This window comes from Pipistrellus kuhlii, unplaced genomic scaffold (assembly GCF_014108245.1).
Source record: "Pipistrellus kuhlii isolate mPipKuh1 unplaced genomic scaffold, mPipKuh1.p scaffold_m20_p_3, whole genome shotgun sequence".
NCBI classification, from domain to species: domain Eukaryota; kingdom Metazoa; phylum Chordata; class Mammalia; order Chiroptera; family Vespertilionidae; genus Pipistrellus; species Pipistrellus kuhlii.
Window position 1 is genome coordinate 48,049,875 of NW_023425529.1, and position 22,091 is coordinate 48,071,965.

The 22,091-nt window shown below is 49.0% G+C and overlaps 1 protein-coding gene and 1 long non-coding RNA gene across 2 annotated transcripts in view; one reads left to right on the plus strand and one right to left on the minus strand.

The window, feature by feature from the left end:
• Window positions 1-409: 409 nt before the first annotated feature.
• TIMELESS (timeless circadian regulator) overlaps window positions 410-22,091 on the minus strand; it is a 32,899-nt gene continuing 11,217 nt past the window's right edge. Inside the window, exons 2-30 of the mRNA XM_036456422.2 lie at window positions 16,336-16,472; window positions 16,029-16,182; window positions 15,788-15,902; window positions 15,631-15,693; window positions 14,749-14,850; window positions 14,389-14,544; window positions 14,014-14,147; window positions 13,510-13,597; window positions 12,812-12,988; window positions 12,239-12,456; window positions 11,907-12,010; window positions 11,618-11,787; window positions 9,596-9,718; window positions 9,348-9,499; window positions 6,699-6,796; window positions 6,481-6,616; window positions 6,182-6,383; window positions 5,798-5,943; window positions 4,890-4,972; window positions 4,687-4,804; window positions 4,515-4,597; window positions 4,150-4,292; window positions 3,839-4,019; window positions 3,686-3,754; window positions 3,465-3,583; window positions 2,264-2,489; window positions 2,042-2,146; window positions 1,571-1,926; window positions 410-1,533 (exon numbers count right to left, since the gene is read on the minus strand). Coding sequence (XP_036312315.1) covers window positions 1,853-1,926; window positions 2,042-2,146; window positions 2,264-2,489; window positions 3,465-3,583; window positions 3,686-3,754; window positions 3,839-4,019; window positions 4,150-4,292; window positions 4,515-4,597; window positions 4,687-4,804; window positions 4,890-4,972; window positions 5,798-5,943; window positions 6,182-6,383; window positions 6,481-6,616; window positions 6,699-6,796; window positions 9,348-9,499; window positions 9,596-9,718; window positions 11,618-11,787; window positions 11,907-12,010; window positions 12,239-12,456; window positions 12,812-12,988; window positions 13,510-13,597; window positions 14,014-14,147; window positions 14,389-14,544; window positions 14,749-14,850; window positions 15,631-15,693; window positions 15,788-15,902; window positions 16,029-16,182; window positions 16,336-16,417 — 3,621 coding nt within the window. The 5' untranslated portion in view covers window positions 16,418-16,472 and the 3' untranslated portion in view covers window positions 410-1,533; window positions 1,571-1,852. The remainder of the gene's footprint in view (window positions 1,534-1,570; window positions 1,927-2,041; window positions 2,147-2,263; window positions 2,490-3,464; window positions 3,584-3,685; window positions 3,755-3,838; window positions 4,020-4,149; window positions 4,293-4,514; window positions 4,598-4,686; window positions 4,805-4,889; window positions 4,973-5,797; window positions 5,944-6,181; window positions 6,384-6,480; window positions 6,617-6,698; window positions 6,797-9,347; window positions 9,500-9,595; window positions 9,719-11,617; window positions 11,788-11,906; window positions 12,011-12,238; window positions 12,457-12,811; window positions 12,989-13,509; window positions 13,598-14,013; window positions 14,148-14,388; window positions 14,545-14,748; window positions 14,851-15,630; window positions 15,694-15,787; window positions 15,903-16,028; window positions 16,183-16,335; window positions 16,473-22,091) is intronic.
• Window positions 9,032-20,926, plus strand: LOC118729134. The gene is made up of 3 exons (XR_004991140.1): window positions 9,032-9,043; window positions 9,109-9,115; window positions 20,777-20,926. It is a non-coding gene; the product is annotated as an uncharacterized LOC118729134 (long non-coding RNA).

Here is a 22,091-nt window from a genome sequence, read left to right on the forward strand (position 1 = left end):
AGGGTAGACATTTATATAACTTCCAAAAAGATGCCCCCATAAGTTTAGTACCCACCTGGCACCACATAATTATATACTGACTGACTATATTCTCTATCTGTTCTTTACACCCCCATGACTATTTTGTAACTGCCGATTTGTACCTCATAATCCCTTCACCTTTTTCACCCAGCCCCCTATACCCCTCCCATCTTGGCAACCATCGGTTTGTTCTCTGTATCCATGAGTTTATTTCTGTTTCATTTGTTTGCTTATGGGTTTTACTGTAATTAATGGCATTTGCTTTTTAGAGCAGTTTTAGGTGTATAGAAAAATTGAGCAGGAAGTATAGACTGTCCCCAAATAATCATCCCTCTCCATCAACCCCAGTTTCCCCTATTAACATCTTACACTGGGGTGATACACGTTACAATCATTTTACATTTTCATTATTTATTTTACTATGTATTATTAACTATTATTGTCTAAGTACATAGTTTACAGTAGGGTTCACATGTTTAATTCAATACCAAATATATTCATTCCATCTTTAGAGGTTGTCAGAAGAAGAAAACCCAGGTCAGAGGAACAAGGCAGCCCAAATGCACCCTTTGCTGAGGGCTCTCCATGATCCGAATGGCTACTTCCCGAATCTCACCTTCGCCTTACCGCGCCTGGAAACCCGCGAGCCAGCAAGCTGACAGCTTCCACGAACAGGGAAAGACGTGACAACTGCCATCTTTACCCACTCCTTCTTGCCTAGACTCTGTCCCCCACTCTGCCCCGTACTCACAAACTGGCTTTTTCTCCCTTTGCAGCTCCTGTTTCTTCCTCCTGCAAACTCTAGTCACCCTAAAGACTTATCCTAGAGCAGTGTTCGGCAAACTGTGGCTTGAGTGCGGCTCTTCCACAAAACACCACGTGTGGGAGCAGACGTACGGTGTGATTGAGATTTCCTGGCCCATGAGCAGAGGTTGGTTTTCAGCCTGGGCAAGTCTATTTTGAAGAAGTGGTGTAAATACACTCAAGGGGCCAAAGAGCCGCATGTGGCTCGCAAGCCGCGGTTTGCCGACCACCAACCACTGTCCTAGAGCAAGGATCTTGAGGTAAGACTATTTTTCTGTGTCTTCTGTAGGGAAAGCAAGAGAAAATGGAAGGTTGATGGTTTGTTTTCACCTTAATAGTTAAAAGTTCTCCCAAGAGCACAGCAGGGTACTTAGACAGATTAGAAGACAGATCAACATTGGCAACTTTTAATCTTACATGGTTAATTCAGTATCAAACACAAACTGAACATATTCATCACCTGGGGAGTACTGCATCCCAGCTCCACCTCAACTGCAGGAATTAGGTTCAGTCTGGTGTCTAGGCTGTGATCACAGGAAAGAGAATGAAGATGGGAGTGTCTGGTGCTTTTTAAGTGGTGCAATACCCCTACCCATCACGTCACAAAGCTCCCCGTCTAGTGCCATGACCCACCTCCAGAGAGAGCCAAAGGAACAGACCAGTAAGAGCGGTCCAGGGCACCTCCTAGGTCTCACTCACGACCAGCCTCTTCCAAAGCCCCAGTCCCGCCGAAACCATCCTTTACCCTTTCGTTTGCTAAGGGGCACTAATAACCAAAGAATGGTTCCCAGAAGAAGCTGAGACAGGGAGCTGCCGAGGCATCCGGACAAAACAGGGAGAAACAAAGAGTGAGTGACGGCAGGAGTCCAGCTCTGTGGTCTGAGCTCCCTGGGCCCCCAGGGAAGCCCAGCGCTGCCCTGCTTCTGTCCAGTAAGAGGAGATTCCGGGTCCTGCATGACCCTTCCGATTCTGATTTAAACTCAACACCTAAACACAGGTCTATCTCTACCCTCAGGCTTCTGGCTCTTCAGTCGCTTTCATCTTCATCCTCAATACAAAACCGTTTCTTCTTCTGGATTCCCGGAACTCCCAGCTCTGGTGCTGTAAGACGGATAGGAGTGAGAAGAGAGAAAGGGGAAGGAGGGGAGAGCATTCATCACCTTCAGGACTGAAGGTGCCAGAGGCCAGAGGAAAGAGCGGGTCCCAGACTCCTCACCTTTGCTCCCGCCCTCATCTTCTTCCTGTTCCTCGTCGCTGTCCAGCAGTTGTCGCTTCTTGGGTGCCACCTTCGGCTGCTCTTCCACAGCAGCGACCTCTGCCTCTGAATGGCAGTAAGAGGCGTGAGATTAGGCTGGGCCCTCGAATCATCAGGACGCTCCCGCAGCCTCTAGATCAGCGCGCTGCCCCGCGGTGCGTCACTGGGCGGCCCCGCTCTTACCCGCGGGGGACACCAGGCCTGCTTTCTTTTTCCGGGCCAGCAGGAGGGCCCGCAGGGCTTCTGCCCGCTCTTCCTTTGGGTGCTCTCCCTCGGGGGCTTGCTCTCCAGGGGCTTCAGGGTCTGGCCCTGGCTGAAGCTTTCCCTCTTCCTCTGCTTGACTCAAAGAAGCCGCTGCCCTCCGGAGCTGGGTGGGACTCAGCTTGGCTGGAATTCGCCAGAAGGTTTCCTACAAGGACAAAGAAGTTGAAAACAAGAGACTTTATATATATATATATATATATATATATATATATATATATATATATATATTAATATATTTTATTGATTTTGTACAGAGAGGAAGGAAGAGAGATAGAGAGTTAGAAACATCGATGAGAGAGTAATCGATCAGCTGCCTCTTGCACACCCCCTACTGGGGATGTGCCTGCAACCAATGTATTATACATGCCCTTGTTCGGAATCAAATCTGGGACCTTTCAGTCCACAGGCTGATGCTCGGTTTCAGCGAGACTTTTAACATTATTCACTGAGTAACTAGGAACCTGCACTGGTGAAGATCCACAACGATCATGAACTTACCGCTTATTTACCCACTACACGCCCAACGTCTAGCACAGTGCCTGCGGCACCAAGAAGCTGTCCATTACACAGTTGTTAATTGAATAAAGGGCCCCTGGGGTGAATCAGATACACCCCTGCCCTCAAGGAACTCACAATCTAATGGGAGAAAAAGTCAATGAGGTCTAACACCACAGGATTGGGGCTGCATCAAGGAAACGAACAAATCTCAGTGGCCAAGTGATTACTTTCACATCAGGGACAGGAAGTGAGAGGGACTGCTTTGGGGAGATGACGACCGAGCTGACTCCGGGGCTAGGTGTGCCGGGCTTCCAGGAGAGGGGCTGGCATGATCCAGTGTTTGGAGCAGGAAGAAGCCCACCAATGAGGATGAAAGCAGTCCAGGATGACAGTGGAGGAAGGTAGAGATGTGGGTGGTGTGGCTGTGAAGCTACAAAAACTGACCAAATCTACATCTCAGGAAGATAACTAAGGGGCAGCGTGGACTAGGGACTTAGTGGAAGAAGAAATTGGAGGAAGACTAGCAGAACAGCAGGTGCAGAGTCTCGGTCAGCAGAACGAGGAGGTATATTCTGAAACAGCACCAGCACAACTCGGCTGACACTGTGACTGGTGCATGTACCTGCTCAGAGGCAGGGGGTCGAACCCCTAGCTTGCGCAACAGCTGCTGAAACGGTTCCTTTTCCATCGCTTCCTCGTTTTCTTCCGTCAGCGGCACCAACGGGACTGCCTGGGAGCAGCCTAGAAGAGGGTCCACAGTGTGAAGAGAGAACTGGCCCTCTCTCCCACGACCAGCCTCTTCCAAAGCCCCAGTCCCGCCGAAACCATCCTTTACCCACTCACCATCCTCTTCCCGGTCGTTTGCTGCTTGAACCAGGCAGTTCTGGAGCCACAGGATTGGACCAGAAAAGCCTAGAGAGAGGAAAACTCAGCGCGGGCGCCCCCATGCGGAAGCCACTCCTCCCCGCGGGACGCCTCGCCCAGCCCAGCCCTCACCTTCCTGACGCAGGCTCTGCCCCAGGTTTCCCGTGGACGGGACTGAGCTCCCCTGGGGGGTCTGTTCGGCTTCCGAGCACTCCTCTTCCTCCTCATCGTCTTCACTCTCTTCCTCGGACAAGTTTTCCTCTTCTTCCAGATCTTCCTGGCAGAAACCTTTCGGGGCCTCCTCTCCATTAGGCTGAAGTCCAGTGGGGGCGGGAGAGGAAAGGAGACAAGGTGAGGAACCGAGTGGAGTCCTTGGGTCCGGGGGGGACCTCGTCAGAACAGCCGAAGCAGGAAGACCCTGGGCACTTGGGGGAGGTCATTACCGAGCCCGAAGGTGCCGACTTCTTCCGGCGTTTCTTGTACAGCTCCCGCCGCTCAGCCACCAGCCCCAGGGCCAGCAGCTTGTCCACTATTCGGGCCCGTGAGCGTTTGGCTGTGATGTTCTTCATGATGTGACCCAGGACGTCTATAAGGAAGGAGAGTGTGGATACGCAAGAGCAGTAGAGGGAAGATAAGTAAAGGCAATCAGAGGAGAGAAGCGAGCTTGATTCACTCGAAAATGATACCACAAATACAGTGAGTGGACAGAAGGGCTGGGACAAGCCTTACTTGGAAGCAGGAGGCAGGGGGGAGACATGGACAGCACGGCTCTCCTCTCGGAGATTCCCTGAACTTCTACCTCACTTACCATCTGAGGCCTGGAACTCCTCGAAAAGCCGCTGCAGCTCCAGCTCCTGGTCCTCTGTCCACAGTACGATGCGGGTTCCTTTCCTGTTGAGGAATGTGTCCGTGGGAGAGGCGGCCGAGGCAGCGGATAGAGCATTCCCCACCTCAATTCCCTCCAGAACATGTGCCTCTACCTTTGAAAGTCCTTGACGCTGTCAGCCAGTCCCAGCCGCACCAGATGGTGGATGACCTGCTTGCGTGTCCGAGGAGCCGTTCGCAGGTGTGCCAATATGGTGTCCACCACATCCTGACCTGCGGTGGAGGAGGAGGCAGTAAGGAGGCGTCCGGAGCTCATGCTGTCCTCCGCACACAATCTTCAGACCTCAAGGCCTCCTACCTCCCACGTCCTTATGGGCCAGGTACAGCTCCCGAAGCTGGGCCTCCTCTTCCGGGCTCCACGCAGGAGGCTTACGGCTCGATCTGAATGGGGAACAGACAGGGAAGCGTGTAGGCTATGGGCCCAAAAAAGGAGACCAAGCGTCTTCTCTGGTTAGTTCTAAAGGAACAAGAATATTAATAAATAAATAAATAAATAAATAAATAAATAAAGTAAAAGGAACAAGAAAGACAAAGAGATACCTCAAAGGAGCCAGCCAGCAGAGGGCCTACGATAGGCTTCCTTCCCCTCCACTTTCATCCCACTTAACCCAAAAGTCAAACTAAGAGGTTTTCCAGGGTGGGCCTATGGAGTCTGACACTGCAGGGACCCAGAGCATTATGGGAAAAAGAAAGAAGTGTGCAAAGAGAGGAGCTGCGACACTAAGGAAAAGAGGCCAGACATTTCTATGAATCCTCATGATTCGCCAGCGCATTCTAGGTTCTCCCTGGGGGCCTCCGCCCCCGGAAGCTCCGGAGGAGAAGGAAACTAGAGCTGGCAGGCTCCTGGCCCTTCCTTCTCCCGGGTGACCTGTGGTGAAGCACTTCGCCTTCGGGGCCTGCTTTCTCAGCTACGCAGGGAAAAAAGTGGCACCAACTCAGTGGCCGGCAAACTCATTAGACAACAGAGCCAGATATCAACAGTACGACGATTGAAATTTCTTTTGAGAGCCAAACGTTTTAAACTTAAACTTCTTCTAATGCCACTTCTTCAAAGTAGACTCGCCCAGGCCGTGGTATTTTGTGGAGGAGCCACACTCAAGGGGCCAAGAGCCGCGTGTGGCTCTCGAGCCGAGTTTGCCGGCCACGGCACAGCTCTGACAGCCCGTGACTGTGTCACCCACCCCTGCTGCCCGTCCTGCAGCTCACCCGCTGTCCAGGGAGCGGTAGCCCTCGGTCATCTCTCGAACCACAGATGTGTTCTTCCAGAACAGCAGCTCCATGAAGGCTTTTTGGTTGACTGCAGCCAAGGCAAAGAACTTGCCCAGGATGTATTTTGCAAAAGTCACTAGCTCCTGTGGGAGAGGAAGGCTGCCGTGAGGCCTCTCGCCTGAATGTGCACAGTCAGGCCCTCTAAGTATTTTCTCGACACCTGTTCCCAGCTGCCCCGCCTCACTCAGACTCTCTTCTCTCCCTCCCCACCGAGCTCCTCAACCAGACGGCCTACTTCCTCACCGCTCTCTCATCTCCCAGCCCTCTGCCCCACTCAGGACGCCCCGAAGCCTTCAGAGCCCGCCCTGAGTATCCCCTCACTTTGTAGGCCCCAGCGGCAGGGTCGCTAAGCAGACGATTGAAGAGGCAAAAGAGTGAGATCTGGAAGAGAAGGGCTTCCATTTTGAGGTCGTGGGCCAACCGGTGCAGCATCTTGACGATGCAGTGGTTCGTGTGGGCGCTGTTCCGCCGGTAGCTCCGCAGCAGCAGCACATAGGCTCGGACGACAGCTGAGCTGGCAAAGCTGCACCAGGAGAGGGAGGGAGAGAATGTGGGCGTGAGACACTGCTCAGAGCCCCTCCATCTCCCGCCTGGGACCACTCAGTCCTCCCGGCCCGCACCGTTTCAGGTAGTCCAGAAAATTAAATTCTTTCTCCGACACCTGGACCACTTGCAATTCTTCCTCCTCCTCCTCTTCCTCCTCCTCCTCTTCTTCCTCTTCCTCCTCTGCCCCTCGTTCCTCTGGCCCCCGCTGCCCTATAGGAAGAGTGACGATTGCTGGGTCTCTGGTGCTAGAGAGAGCTAGAAGCAGGGAGCTGGGAGGGGCATGGAGACTCACGGGGTAGCGGGGCCCAGAGGATCCGCTTCAGCAGCTGGATCTCTTCCTCTGGGGAAATGTCTTGACAGCCAAACACATCTCCCTCTGGCCACACCTCTCTGGAACACAGAGAGAAAAAAGGCTTTAACCAGAGGGAATCTGAGTTATAATTTGAAGTGGGAGAAGGAATTTAGACTTATTTGTCAGCTGGAAAGAGAATGCAAACTATTATCTCAAAGAAGCAACAAAGACTCCAGGGAAATTTTTTCTCATAAGCCACAGTGCAATGAAAATCACATAAGAACAAATGCAGCCCTAGCTGGTTGGGGTAATGGATAGAGCATTGACTCGTGGACTGAAAGGTCCCAGATTCTATTCTGGTCAAGGACACATACCTTGGTTGCAGGCTTGATCTCTGGCCTGCCCTGGATGGGGCACGTGCGGGAGGCAATCAATCGATGTATGTCTCTTTCATCAATGTTTCTCTCTCTCCCTCCCTTCCACTCTCTAAAAATCATGGAAAAATATCTTCCTGTGAGGATTAACAAAACAAAAAAGAAGAAATGCAAACAATCTAAATGTTTGACACCTGGTTAAACAGATGTACATACTCACAAATGATGTTTTAAATCCTCACCCAAGAATATGTTTGAGTTGTTTTTTTAAACTGATTTCAGAGAGAGAAAGGGTGAGAGAAAGGAACATTGACTGGCTGCCTCCCATTCATACCCCAAGCAGGGATCGAACCCAAAACCCAGGTATGTGCCCTGACCAGGAATCGAATGACACTTGTGATGTACAGAATGACACTCCAACCGAGTCAACCCAGCTAAGGCAATAATGGTGTTTCAAAACCATGCAATTATAGAAATATACCTCATGAGAAATGCTCACAATATACTAAGAAATGAAAAAAATACTATATATCAGTATGTGCAATATTTCATTTTTTAAAGAGAAGTTGCAGATGATATGTCTACATCTAACAAAGGGAAAAACTCTGGATGGTAACTCATCAAAATGTTAATGATGGATTTGGAATATGAGGAACAAAAAATACCCTGTCAGGAGAGAAAAATTTTTTTTTTTAATTAATTAAATCCAAAAATATGAAGATAGTGTAAGGAGCCTCTGTGACAACTTCAAGGGCACCAACATTTGCATTATGGAAATGCCAGAATGAGAAGAGGAAAAAAAAAGGAGAAGAGAGAGAGAGCAAGGTATTAAAAATCAATTTGAAGAAATGACAGAAAACTTCCTCTATCTGGTGAAAGAAATAGACTTACAAGTCCAGGAAACCTAGAGAGTCCCAAACAAGAGGAACCCAAAGAGGCCCATACCAAGACAAAGCATATTTAAAATGCCAAAGTTTAAAGACAGAGAATCTTAAAAACAGCAAGAGAAAACTAGTAAGAAGAAAAAAAAGATAAAAAATATGAATAAAATGGCAATAAATACATGTTTATCAACAACTGAATTTAAAAATAAAAATAAAAGAACAAGGTATCTAATGAACAAAATAAACTGATGAATAAAAGAGCCAGAGGCATGGAAACGTGGGACAGGCTGTTGAATCTCAGAGGGAAAGGGGAGGAGGAGCGGGAAGAGATTAACCAAAGAACTTACATGCATTTATGCATAACCTATGGACACAGACAACGAAGTGGTAAAAGCCTGGGGCAGGGTGGGAACTGGGTGGAGGGCAGGGAAAAGGGGAACATCTATAATATTCTTAACAATAAATTTTTTTTATATATATATTTTATTGATTTTGTACAGAGAGGAAGAGAGAGGGATAGAGTGTTAGAAACATCAATGAGAATCATCAATCAGCTGCCTCTTGCACACCCCTACTGGGGATGTGCCCGCAACCAAGGTACATGCCCTTGACCGGAATCGAACCTGGGACCCTTCAGTCCACAGGCCGACGCTCTATCCACTGAGCCAAACCGGTTTCGGCTCTCAACAATAAATTTAAAAAAATATATATATATTTTATTGATTTTTTTACAGAGAGGAGGAGAGAGGGATAGAGAGCTAGAAACGTCGATGAGAGAGAAACATCGCCCAGCTGCCTCTTGCACACCCCCTACCGGGGATGTGCCGGCAACCAATGTACATGCCCCTGACCAGAATCGAACCTGGAACCTTTCAGTCCGCACACCGTCGCTCTACCACTGAGCCAAACCAGTTTTGGCTCAACAATAAATTTTTAAAAAAAAAAATGTTAAAAATTGCTATCTTTGGCTCATAGGTTATCTTTTTTCTCCCCGCCCCATTAACTGTACTTTCTGTTTTATCAAACAAAACCACCCAACAGATGAATCAAAACTCCCAGGTCTGCCCTGGCCGGTGTGGCTCAGTTGGTTGGAGCATCATCCCATACACCCAAAGGTGGCGGCTTCATTTCCCTGTCAGCGCATATACCCAGGTTGCAGGTTCAATTGGGAGGTAACCAATCAATGTTTCGCTCTCTCTCTCACCTTCCCTTCCTCTAAGATCAATTTAAAAAAAAAATCCTCCCCAAGACTCAGGACTTAGTCTAGAGCCCCAGGACTTCAGATGGGACTTGTCTTTTTTGAAGACGGGGCCCCTGTAGCATAAAAAAGTCTCCCTTTGGCCCTAAAAGCCAAGAGCTGGACCCGGAGGCTGGGTGGGCAGGGCTCTTACCGGGCAGACCTAAGGAGAGTCAGGGCCTGAGGGGCCCGGCTAGCCAGCAGACAGTCTTGGATCCGCACCATGGCTTCTGCCCGCTGCTCTTCCACTGGCACCTCTGAGGCTGCATCAAAGGGAACCACGGAGTCCAAACGGAGCTCAGGATCCTAGAGCGAGATTAAGGCTATGGACAGAGAAGAAGGAACCAGAGAGCCAACCCACAGCACTACCCTGAGAAAGACAGGGTTTCTGCAACTACCTACCTGGGCACAGCACTGCAGCTGCTCGGCCAGGGAGGGCCACAGGGCCTCCAGGCCCCCTGGGCTGCAGGCGACATTACCAGAGGCAACAGGCTTCTTTTTCTTCTTCCTCTTCTTTCGTTTGTTCTGCGGAGAAAGCTGTGTGAGAATGGCAGGAGGGCTAAGGAAGCCTTTTCCCCAATGTCTTCTCTATTGTTAACTGGAGGCCCGGCGCCTGAAATCCGGGCACAGGTGGTATCGCTAGGCCTGACCTAGAACCGGGCCCGATCTTCCCCGGCAGCCACTGCGGTCACCCTGTGTGTGTGCGGTGACCAGTGGGGCTATCGAGGCCCCGGTGCCGCCTGCATCAGCCACCACCCCTTGTTCCCCATTGAGCGATCACAGCCTGCTGGCTGGGAGAGGAACCAGCAGGTTGGGCATTCCCACCTGCTTGGTGGCCCTGTCCTCCACCGCCATCGGTCTATCTCTGTGTATATGGGTGACTGGCGGGACGATCAGGGCCCCGACAGACGCGCCACCAACCACCCCTGGTTCCCTGTTCCCCACTGGGCCCTCGGAGCCTTCCCACCAGGGGGAGGGACCGAGAGGTTGGCTCACAAACCCCAATCAGGCAATCGGGGCCTGTGGGCTGTGGGCAGCTCCTGCGTTGAATGTCTGCCCCCTGGTGGTCAGTGTGCATCATAGCAGACCGATTGTTCTGCCGTCTGGTTGATTTGCACATTACGCTTTTATATATACATAGATTAGGTGTCTGAATGACTTAACCATTCAGAGTGACCACTATATGCTACATTTCCTTGCCCTCGAGGAGCTTGCAGTGAGGGAGACTGGTGAATGAGGTTTCAGTGGGGAAGGACCTAGAAGGTGGCTGAGCAGAAAATGCCATAGCAAACCTAGGAGGAGCACTTGACTCACTTCTTGGGGTCAGATTTCCTAAAAGCAGGGACATCAAGCAGAAGTTTATAAGATGAACAGACTTGCTGTGAGGATAAGAAAAGGCTTTGTAAACGGCAGAGCCCTTTGTAGAAACAGCCTGCAATTTTTCTCCTGAAAAGCAGGAGCAGGAATCAATACCCTGTCCTGCCCCTCCTTGTGTGGCAAACAAGATGAGCTACAGAGTCCTTAAGGTTCATACCCTATTCAAGGAACTTAGAATCAAACACAGCAAAGGTTAAGAGCTTGAGCCATGGAGTCCAGCAACTCTGGAGTTAAGTACTGACGCTTGGCCATTTATTTAAACTTTGAACAAGTTTTTAACCACTTTGTGCATATGCCCTAGTACTGGTGTGAGTATTACAAGAAAGCTAGCACAATGTCTTACATACAGTAAACACCCAATAATATCACTATTACAGTACTGCTGGTAATTCAATAGAATCCTGAGTTTTAAAATACCTTCTAGGAAAGTCTCATTGATATTACTGTCCCTTTCAAGTCCAGTTCTGACTGACTTGAAACTTTAGCAGATAGAATTTTGGGAAAACTTTTACAAAGCAGAGGCCCGAATGTCTATGGGATACAAATTTCCTGAGGCTTTCTTCCTGCGCCAGACTTCCCGTTTACCATCACTTCAGGCTCACGGGCAATCTTACAACCAACTCTGGGACTACGGAGACTGACGCAAGCAGCTGCAGTTACTCTAACAGTAACTGAAACAGGATGAGATCCCAGCCCTTCTCACTTTCCGTCTCACTACAGCTCAGAAGTATAACCAGAAAACATCACAATCACTAAACTCTAATACCATGAACCCCTTGGGTTTCTGTGCTTATCAGCACCTAGTAAGTGTTCAAGAAATGCTTTATGAATGAATTAAGATATTTATGGTCCATCAGGGATTGATCTAATAGAAGAAGAAGCCACAGTAGACTAACACTATCGAGTCTCTTCAACAAACCTCTTGCCTCTTGGATCAGAGTAGTTCTAACAGGTCAGCTGAAGCTACAGAAAATGTGAGGAGGAGAAAGAAGCCCTGTCCTCCCCCTTTCCCTCCCACCTCTTTCCACATCTGGGACTGCCCAGTACCTGCACCACCAGGTTCCCTCGGCTCCGACAAAACCGTTCCAACATCTTGAGGAAGAGATGGGTGGTTTCCACCAGGTCGATGAGGAAGGAGCGGGGCTGGCATCGCTCATCAAACTTCCGGAAGAGGGCCAGGAACAGCTCCCGATACTCCATGACATAGAAGATGTTGTCTGGGAATGGGAAAGAAAAAGGACTGGAAGGACTGGACTGGGAAGTTTAGGGAAAGGAGATGAGGGAGGCTGGGACTAGATGGGAAGGGCCAGGGTCAGAGACCAAGCCAGGGCCTCACTTTTGATGATGCGGCTGCTCTCCCTCACAGCCTCATCTGGCGACACGTCCATCTCATTTACTGTGGCCAGAAGCTCCTGATAGGCCTTCAGAGCCAGGTGCATCCTGGGAGTTGAGGGAGAGAGGAGGACAACTAAGACATAGGCTCATGGAAACAGTACCACTCCCCCCACAAAATAGTGCCCTCAGAACCAGAATGGGCCAGCTAGTTCTTGCTCCCCAGCCTGACCACCTTAATCCTAAAACGCAAAAGGGAGTACCATCCAGAGTTCAGTTGTTCAAGTTCCTGGCCTGGCCACTGTGTCCAGCTGCCTCCAATTCTCTCCCACTCACCGGCGTGCCCAGGAGGCGGCTTCCTTGCGGTCAGTCAGCATCATCTCGTAGTAGTTGGTGAGGTTCTGCTCGATGAAGTGGAAGGTTCGGACACTGAGGGTCTCCGAGACCAGGCCCGGCTGGAAGGAGGCAGCCCGGTTGAAGGCCATGAAGAAAGCCAAGGCCCACAGGTAGTAGGTCTCATCGTGCTGCTGGGCTCTCTCCCGAAGCAGGTTATCCTAGCGTCCAGGGGAAAAAGACCAATCCGTGACCGGGGGCTTCCAATTTCCTCCTGTCCTATGATATGGGAGGGACCCTGGACACTACCATACACTATTCCAGGACCCACAACTCCCAAGCCTCTCCCCTCCTCCCAGGTATCTCCACATTCACGTCCCCTTCATCTGCAGTGATTTCTTGAGACTTTTAACTTGCTCCTCTTCTGACATTGTCACTCTCTCTTAGGAGCAGCCTATGCCCTCCCCACCTACTAGTCCACACTCCAGGGTCAGCTCCCCGTAAGCTCCTCCCAGTTGCCCTTCTTACCCACCACGACGCCCTGACCTCTCCGCTCCCTCCTTCCTAGGCCCTCACCTTCACCGAGCCCATGAGCCGGTTGTAACAGTTCTCCAGGAACTCGGAGCAGAAGTCTCTGAGGAAGAGTCTCACGTTGAGGGCAGAGCGGCGCTGAGTGGACAGCTCCCAGGCAGGCTGGCGGCGTTTAGGCACCCTTCGGGGCTGCTTTCCCAGATCTGAACTGTAGTTTCGGAGCTAGGGGTATGGGTTGGGGATTAGAATTATTCCTAACCACCACCCTCTGCTTGCAGCTCTTCCCACACCCCTGGTTCTGCAGTTTTCTCAAAAGAAACTTAGAAAGTCCTCTCCCACTAGACCTAAGGGATGGCAGAGGTAAAGACAATGCCAGAGGCTCTGTTTCTCCTAACAGAGAATCTTAAACACACACACAAACACACACACACACACACACACAGACAAAATTGATTTTTACAGAGAGGAAGGGAAAGGGATAGAGAGTTAGAAACACTGATGAGAGAGAAACATCGATCAGCTGACTCCTGCACACCCCCTACTAGGGATGTGCCCACAACCAAGATACATGCCCTTGACCAGGAATCGAACCTGGGACCCTTCAGTCTGCAGGCTGAGCTCTATCCACTGAGCCACACCGGTTAGGGCCTAACAGATAATCTTTACCTCCAGAGATGTTGACCCTCCTTAGGCTCCCCAACTCCACCACATGGCGCTCCCACCCCAGATGGGAGCTTACTCACATTGTGGAGACCTTTGTGAAAGATGACGTCCCTCTCTCCAATGGATTTCAACCCCTGGACAATGTAGGAGCCCCCAAATCGAGAATGCCTGCAGTGAAAACAGAAACAAAAACATTCAGGGTGATTCCTCAATTCTCTGGAAGATTTATCCCCATTTCTCTTCTGTCAGCACATCAGAGCGTGTTGTAACTGCAGAATGTTGTCTGGCCACCATGCCTTAGAATAGGGGTGTCGAACTCAATCAGAGAAGGGGCCAAAATCTAAAATCCAGCCTAAATCGCGGGCCGAATGGTTTACTGAACAGTCATAAACTGTCATTGTGATGGAAACGCAGCGGAGTGCAGTGATGACAGCGCGGTGCGGGCCACATTGCAAGGCCTGGCGGGACGGATTTGGCCCGCGGGCCTTGTGTTTGACACATGTGCCTTAGAAGCTGGCCCAGGCCCTCACTCAGCTCTCCACCGGGAAGGAGCGGGCACAGGGCGGAGCACTCCCAACACCCACCTGCTGGCACGCTGAAGGGCTCGAGTCTTCTTTTCTGCCATCTCTCGCTGGCGCAGCACCTCCAGTTCTGCCACATCGGTGCTCCGCTCCTGAGCTAAGCGCCCCTGTCCTACCCCTGCTAGCTGCTCGGGGTTCTAGATTTGGAACAGGGAGGGAAGAGTCAGAAGGATGGTCATTCCTTATTCTGAGTCCACTCCTACCGGTGGCAGAAAGAATGAACAAACAGGGTCACTGATGGCACCCCACACTCAAGACATGGCTACTCTATGTCACCACCTTCCCCGGAGAGTTCAGCCGTTATTACAAGAGCAATTCTGGCCGCACAGCAGAAAAGCACACGGGCAAAGGCCCTGGGGCAACAGGCCAGGGTCTGACCTGGTCACGAAACATGAGGGAGATGATCTCGAGCACGTGCAGGCTCCACTGCTGCTCAGTGGGCGAGCTGGCCAGGAAGAGGAGCAGGTCGTCCAGGCCGCTGAGATGAACTGCCCAGAGAAGCTGGTCGTGGACACTGGCGTCATCATCGATCCTCTGAGCAGTGAGGGGTGAGGAGAGACAGGGAGCCCAGTCAGTTCCAGGGCCCTGCCTTGAGGTTCTCCAACTCATTCTGTGACCAAGGTTCCCCCTGAGATTTGTCAGAAGACAAACAAACAAACAAACACACAAAACAAAACAGAAAAGGGCAGCCCAACCCAGCCAAACACAAAACTCGGACCACCCAAGACCCTTTCTCACCTTTTCCTGATCCAGGTCGGCTGGGATGTGGAGAATATTTCTGACCAGCAGCAGGATCCGCTCAATCAGCAAGTTGTCTTCCTCCTGCCGTTCCTCCCAGCCCTAGTCAGGAGAGTTAGAAGAAGAGACTCTGTGGAAGGCAGGCAGCGTCTATCCTGGCTGGAGACCGAGGCACAGAGGAGGCCCAGTACTAACAGCAAAGACAGGGCTCACTCTCTCCCGAGTTTACCGCACCGTCCCCCTCCCGCTGCCTTCCCGGGCACACACGCACTCTGCCTGGAGCACAGCACCTTCCGCCCTCTCCCTCCCTCCAGGTGCATACCTTTGCTTTCTCTCGCTTCCAAGTTCCAAGGCCCTTCTCTTACCTCTGTAACTTATTTTCTGAGCCCATGCAGCCCAGCTGGCTCACTTTTTTTAAAATAATATATTTTATTGATTTTTTACAGAGAGGAAGGGAAAGAAATAGAGAGCTAGAAATGTCGATGAGAGAGAAACATTGACCAGCTGCCTCTTGCACGCCCCCTACCGGGGATGTGCCCGCAACCAAGGTACATGCCCCCGACCGGAATCGAACCCGGGACCTTTCAGTTCGCAGACCGACACTCTTACCACTGAGCCACACCGGTTTCGGCCTGGCTCACTTTTTGTACCTCTGTGACTTTCTAAATCAACTTTTGCTTTTATTTGGAAGGAAAAAAAGGAAAGAAAAAACTTCAACCAGCCCTGAGGTAGCCAGAGACAGTGGACTGGACTATGTGTTCACAAGACTGGGGCCATGTCTCTAAGCTCAGCATGCCCCGACCATGCCCCAGCTGGCACTCCGCCCAGAGGAGGAGCGAGCTGCTCACTGCCCCTGGGGTGGGAAGGCGGAGACTCACTCACCAGCTGTAGCAGCTCATACAAGGTTTCACTGAGGACCCCAAAAGCCTTCTCACTGGCAAAGGCCTGCAAAACAGGGGCATGGACCTTAAGTAGCTCCCCCCTCCCCTTCCCCGCTGTCCCCCGATGCTGCTGCGGGGACTGTGAAGGAGAGCCTCACCTCTTTGTAGGCCTGCAAGTAAGCCAGCACCTGCAGGTAGTGGTGCCGGAAGCTGGGCTCCTTGGGCACACTGCCAAAACAGAGCAAGGCTGGCTGTGTCAGGTTCACCATCAGCCTGGGGAAACGACGAAGGAGGGACAAGGTGTTAAGTCTCCTCGCCAGGCACAAACACCAAAACCCACCCCGTCAAACGGCAAACGCTGGCACAGGGTGGAAGGGAACAAGCGTGGGGAGCAACCACCTGATGACGGCGTCGAAGAGCGCCTTGTCCTGGCGGTGCTGGGTGAGGAGGGGCAGCAGGTCACTCTGCAGGATCTGCGCAGCCCCCAGCTGCTGCCGCACATCTCGAGTCTCGTCCTCGTGCCTCAAGTAGCGGATCAAATCCTTCACACTCTCTTCAGGGACAGAACAAACACTGCATGCACCCCCGGAAGAAGCTCTGCCCAGGCCCACGTGCTTTTTACACACATGGCTGGAGAAATTCACACAACTCAACTCAAGCAAGTTTTTTTTTTTTTTTTTACCTGTTTCCTCAGAAAGGTACCCACCTAAGCAATCTGGTTCTTTGTGGTAAGTGTCTCCCTCCAAGTACCCAAGGGCACTGCACGTGGCTAGAAGTTCGCAATTCATCGTGCATGAGAGGGGCAGCCAACAGTGAGGTTCGGCAGGTGGAGGCAGGGGAGTTCTGCAGAGACGGGGAAAGATAACAATTATAGGATCCTCTCCATGAAAGGCAGGGCCCTGATGAACAGAATATTCTGAACTAGATCTTCAAATGCTCCACTTTAAAAAAAGAATAGTTCTGTTTTTTTTTAATTGATTTCAAAGAGAGGGAGAGATAGAAACATCAATGATGAGAGAGAATGTGGCGCGAGTCGGGTTTTCTTCATTCTTGTGGCATATAGAGCTGGAACAGTGGGTGTGGAAGCCTACTGGGGATTGAGCCCACAACCTGGATATGCGCCCTTGACCGGAACCGAACCTGGGGCCCTTCAGTCCACAGACCAATGCTCTATCCACTGAGTCAAACCGGCCAGGACTCAAATGCTCCACTTTTGTCAGAACCAAAAGTGCTGTTCCAGTCCCAGGGACAGCTTTTAGTTAAGGTTTCTATCTGATCAAAACCCAAGAGGCTCCAAGCCTAAGCATTAACCACCTGCCCAGGCTCTCACTTGGATCTGAAACCACAGAAACAGTTTCAAAGTCAAGGTAACTAGAAGAAAGGCTGGTTAGAGAAAGGCACCAATCCGGAGACTTTCCCCCTAGAGAGCTCTGCAGCCTCTCGGAGGAAGCGGGGATGAACTTCCCTCTCCCTGACATCGCCAGACCCAGTCCCTTCCACACCCGCTGCTACAGCTCTCCATGCCCCAAGAAGGAAGAAAACCCAACTCGCACCACGGTGACCCCTTTAGGATCTGACTGAGAAGCACTAGAATGCATAAATGAAGCTCCTTCACTCTCCTCCCCAAATTTACTCCTTTTTTTTTCTTCTCAATATTAAGAATGGTGACTTTATATTTTTAAAAATATATTTTATTGATTTTTTTCAGAGAGGAAGGGAGAGGAATAGAGAGTAGAAACATCGATGAGAGAGAATCATCGATCACCTGCCTTCTGCACATCCCTCACAGGGGATATGCCTGTAACCAAGGTACATGCCCTTGACTGGAATCGAACCTGGGACCCTTCAGTCCGCAGGCCGACGTTCTATCCACTGAGCCAAACCGGTTTTGGCCCCAAATTTACTCAAGTTTTGGTAATCTTCGTAGGAGCCACCATCTAACGGATCAACGAGGAAAAGAAGTAAACAGGGACTGGGGAAGTTTCCTGTCACGGTCCCCAGAAGAACCAGCTTCCTTTTCTGAAGCATGCCACTTTTTAAAAATCAAGATCCCTAAACCCTCATCAGATAATCAAGTAAGCACAGGTCCTGGATGTTTTAGAACCTGACACTAATAACGCAGACACACACAAACACATTACATTATTGCTTTCTGAGAGAAAGGGGGAGAGGGAGAGAGAGAGAGAAACATCAATGATAAAAGAGAATCATTGATCAGCTGCCTCCTGTATGCCCGCCACTGGGGATGGAGCCCACAAGCCAGGCCTGTGCCCTGACTGGAATCAAACTGCAACCTTCTTCTGGTTCATTGCTCAGCCACTGAGCCACCCATGCCTGCCAGGATCCTCTGCAGTTCTGACGAAACCAGAGAGCAACAGGAAAAGCGGAGGAATAAATGGGTGTGGTCACCTACTGTAAAGCTTCCAGGGCAGGGGTCAAGAGGCAAGCTGGCAGTCTTGTGCTTATTCATTAGAACTGGAATAAAAGAACTCCCAACAGCAGAGACCGGTTTGGCTCAGTGGATAGAGCGTCGGCCTGTGGGCTGAAGAGTCCTGGGTTCGATTCCAGTCAAGGGCATGTTCCTTGGCTGTGGGCACATCCCCAGTGGGGGGTGTGCAGGAGGCAGCTGATCGATGGTTCTCTCTCATTGATGTTTCTCTCTATCTCTCTCTCTTCCTCTCTGTGAAAAATCAATAACATATATTAAAAAAAAGAAAAAAAAAAAGAAAAAAAAGAACAGGAGTTTCAGCCCTCCCTGGTGAAAACACTACTAAAAAAGATTACCCAGAACTACAGGAAGGTTGACTGACTGGAAATTCTACAGTGAGAAGCAAGGAGAAAACCAGAAAGAGGCGCGGAGGAGCTGGAAAAGCCCAAGGTACGGAGACCCGCGGAGAGGACGGAGCCGGAGAGGAGGGAGGCCGAGTGCCTGGCGGGCGTTCCCTAGCGGAAAGGAGATAAAACTTCAACTGTGCTGGGCCCCCGACTGCTCTGAACCCCCGTTTTAAGCCAGGCCCTGGGGACCCAGGCTCAGCCATAGAGAGCCAGGCTGTAAGGCGGAACCCTGGGAGAGGAGAAAGGAGGTCCCGGAGGCGCGCACACTGAGCGCAGAGAAGGGACGGTCGGCTGTGCCGGGGGATTGCCCTGACGGGAAGGAGACTGGGGCTCCAGACTGCTCTGAATGCCACCTCCAACTCCACTTCCAACTGAACTGAACCCCAATACCGGGCTCATTGTGGGAGAGCATAGACTGTTTGGCAGCAGGCGAAAATCGAGGGCACCTTTCTCTCAGAGGCGCCGGCAGCGAGCACTGAAGGACCCGCATAGGGCGGGGCTGACGGAAGCCAAAGCTGCAGGCTCCACCCTGAAACCCCGTCCCATCTGTAACTGCGAAATGCGACAACAAAATAGATCACAAACGAAAGAAATGGAGGACAAAAAGCGTCTGGATATAGAGTTCAAATCTACGCTTATAAGGTTTTTCAAGAATTTCCTAGAAAAGATGGATAAGGTCTATGAGGATATGAAAAGAGATCAACTAGAATTAATAAGGAGTCAACAAGAAATGATAAGGGATCAACAAGAAATAAAGAATACATTGTCTGAAATAAAAAATATTTTACAGAGTCCTAAAAACAGAAGGGAAGATCGCAAGAATCAAGTCAAAGAGTTGGAACATAAAGAGCCAGAAGACACTCCTCCACAGAAGCTAGAAGGCAAGAGAATCCAGAAAATTGAAGATAATGTAAGAAACCTCTGGGACAACTTCAAGCGAACCAACATCAGAATTATGGGGGTCCCAGAAGATGAGAGAGAGCAAGATATCAAAAACATACTGAAAGAAATAGTGACAGAAAACTTCCCCCACCTGGTGAAAGAATTAGATTTACAAGTCCAGGAAGCGCACAGAACTCCAAACAAAAGGAATCCAAAGAGAACCACACCGAGACACATCATTATTAAAATTCCAAGAGCAAAAGACAAAGAGAGAATATTAAAAGAAGCAAGAGCAAAGAAGGTAGTTACCTATAAAGGAGCACCTATATGATTGTCAGCTGATTTCTCAACAGAAACCATGCAGGCCAGACGGGAATGGCAAGAAATATTCAAGGTGATGAATAGCAAGAACCTACAGCCAAAGATAATCTATCCAGCAAAGCTATCACTCATATTCGAAGGTCAGATAAAGAGCTTCACTAATAAAAAAAAGCTAAAGGAGTTCATCACCACCAAACCAGAATTATATGAATTGCTGAAGGGGGTTCTTTCAGAAGAGAAAGTAAACAAAGATAAAAATTATGAACAACAAATACATAACTATCAACAAGTGAATCTAAAAACCAAGGAAATTAAAAAAAATCTGACTAACAATATGAACTGTTGAATATAATAGAATCAGAGGTATGGAAGGGGCATGAACTGACAATTCTTGGGGAAAAGGGGAAAGGGGGGCGTGGGAAGAGACTGAACATAAACTGTGCACCTATGGATGAGGACAATGGGGAGAGGGGAAAGGGCAGAGGGTGGGGTGGGAACCTGGTGGAGGAGAGCAATGGTGGGGGGGAAAAAGGAACATTTGTAATAATATGAAAAATAAAAACTTATAAAAAAATAAATAAATAAAATAAAATAAAATATATATTTAAAAAGTAAAAAAAAAAAAAAAAAAAAAAAAAAAAAAAGCAGTCAGGGCCGAAACCGGTTTGGCTCAGTGGTAGAGCGTTGGTCTGCGGACTGAAAGGTCCCAAGTTCGATTCCAGTCAAGGGCATGTACATTGGTTGCCGGCACATCCCCAGTAGGGGGTGTGCAGGAGGCAGCTGGTCGATGTTTCTCTCTCATCGACGTTTCTAGCTCTCTAACCCTCTCCTCTCTTCCTCTCTGTGGAAAAGTAATAAAATTAAAATATATATTAATATATATATATATATAGATATATAGATATATAGATATACACACACACACACACACACACACACACTTTTTAAAAACCCCTCTAACATCTATTAACACCATTGTTTTGTAAAAGAAACACCTTAACATAAAGTATGTATGATGCAACCCCATCTATGTCCTTTCTTTAAGGTGGATGATAAACAAGTTTTCATGAAAAACTTCCCTAGCCCCGGCCAGGTAGCTGTTTATGGAGCATTGTCCCAGAACACCACGGTTGTGAGTTTAATCCCTAATCAAGGTACATATAACAGTCAACCAATGAGTGTACAAATAAGCGAAACGACAGATCAATGTTTCTCATTCTCTCCCTCTCTCTCTGAAAATCAATTAAAAAATTTTAAAATAACCCTACTCTAAATTGCCTTTATTTTTCTCATTTCACTTCAGAATGATAGGAATGTTATTACAGAATAGTACTGTTCTTCTTTCTGTCACTTAGGAATTAAATTTTTTTTATAATTAGGTACTATTTATAGAATAAAAGTCAAACCAGCCCAACAAGAGGACCAGGTTTCCTTCTGTTTACTGCTGCAGTCCTTGTGCCTAGAATAGAGTCGGACATACAGAGAACATATAATACTTATTTTTAAAAATATATATATTTTATTGATTTTTTACATTGAGAAAGGGAGAGAGATAGAGAGAAACATCGATGAGAGAGAGTGATCGATCAGCTGCCTCTTTTACACCCCCTACTGGGGATGTGCCCCCAACCATGGTACATGCCTTTGACCGGAATTGAACCTGAGACCTTTCAGTCTTTTGGCTGACGCTCTATCTGCTGAGCCAAACTGGTTTTGACATAATACTTATTTTCTGAATGAATTCATTCTGAATCAACTTATTATCATGAGTCATACTCTTTGGAACCATTGAGCCCATTTCAGGGACTATAACCCAAGAAAACAATCCAAAAAAGAAAACCACTTGTACAAAAACAAAAATAATACCTCTTCCTAGTGCACTCTAGTTTGTAAAAAGCTCTCATAGCATTATTATACTTTGACTTGAATCTCACAACAATCCCAAGTGACAGATTCAAATATCTCCCTTTTACAGATAAAGAAACAGGCTCAGAGAGAGAATAAACACCCCAATAAGATGTTCATAGATAAGTTGCCTTGAATGGTAAAGCCTTGGAGTCAATGCAGATATCCCAGACCTGGGGGACATCCAGGAAAACTCTGGACTCTAAATAAATAATATATAACCTAAACACCAACTATGCAAACTCAAACTCAAAAGCCTATTCTAAAAAAGTAGAATGTTCACTATTACCACATAAAAACATGAATGATCTGAAGCAGATGAGGGATCTCAGAAATTACTAGTAGATCTAGCTTGTATTTAAAAATAAAATTAATTCATTGTTTTAATTCTTTGGGCGAAATGCCACTTTCCAATAAAAACAGCCAAGGCAGCCACTGCTGTATTCCCGTGTTCCCTCCCATCGCCCTTCCTAGCCCAGAGGTGGGCTGGCAGACAGACATTATCATCCAGTTCTTCTC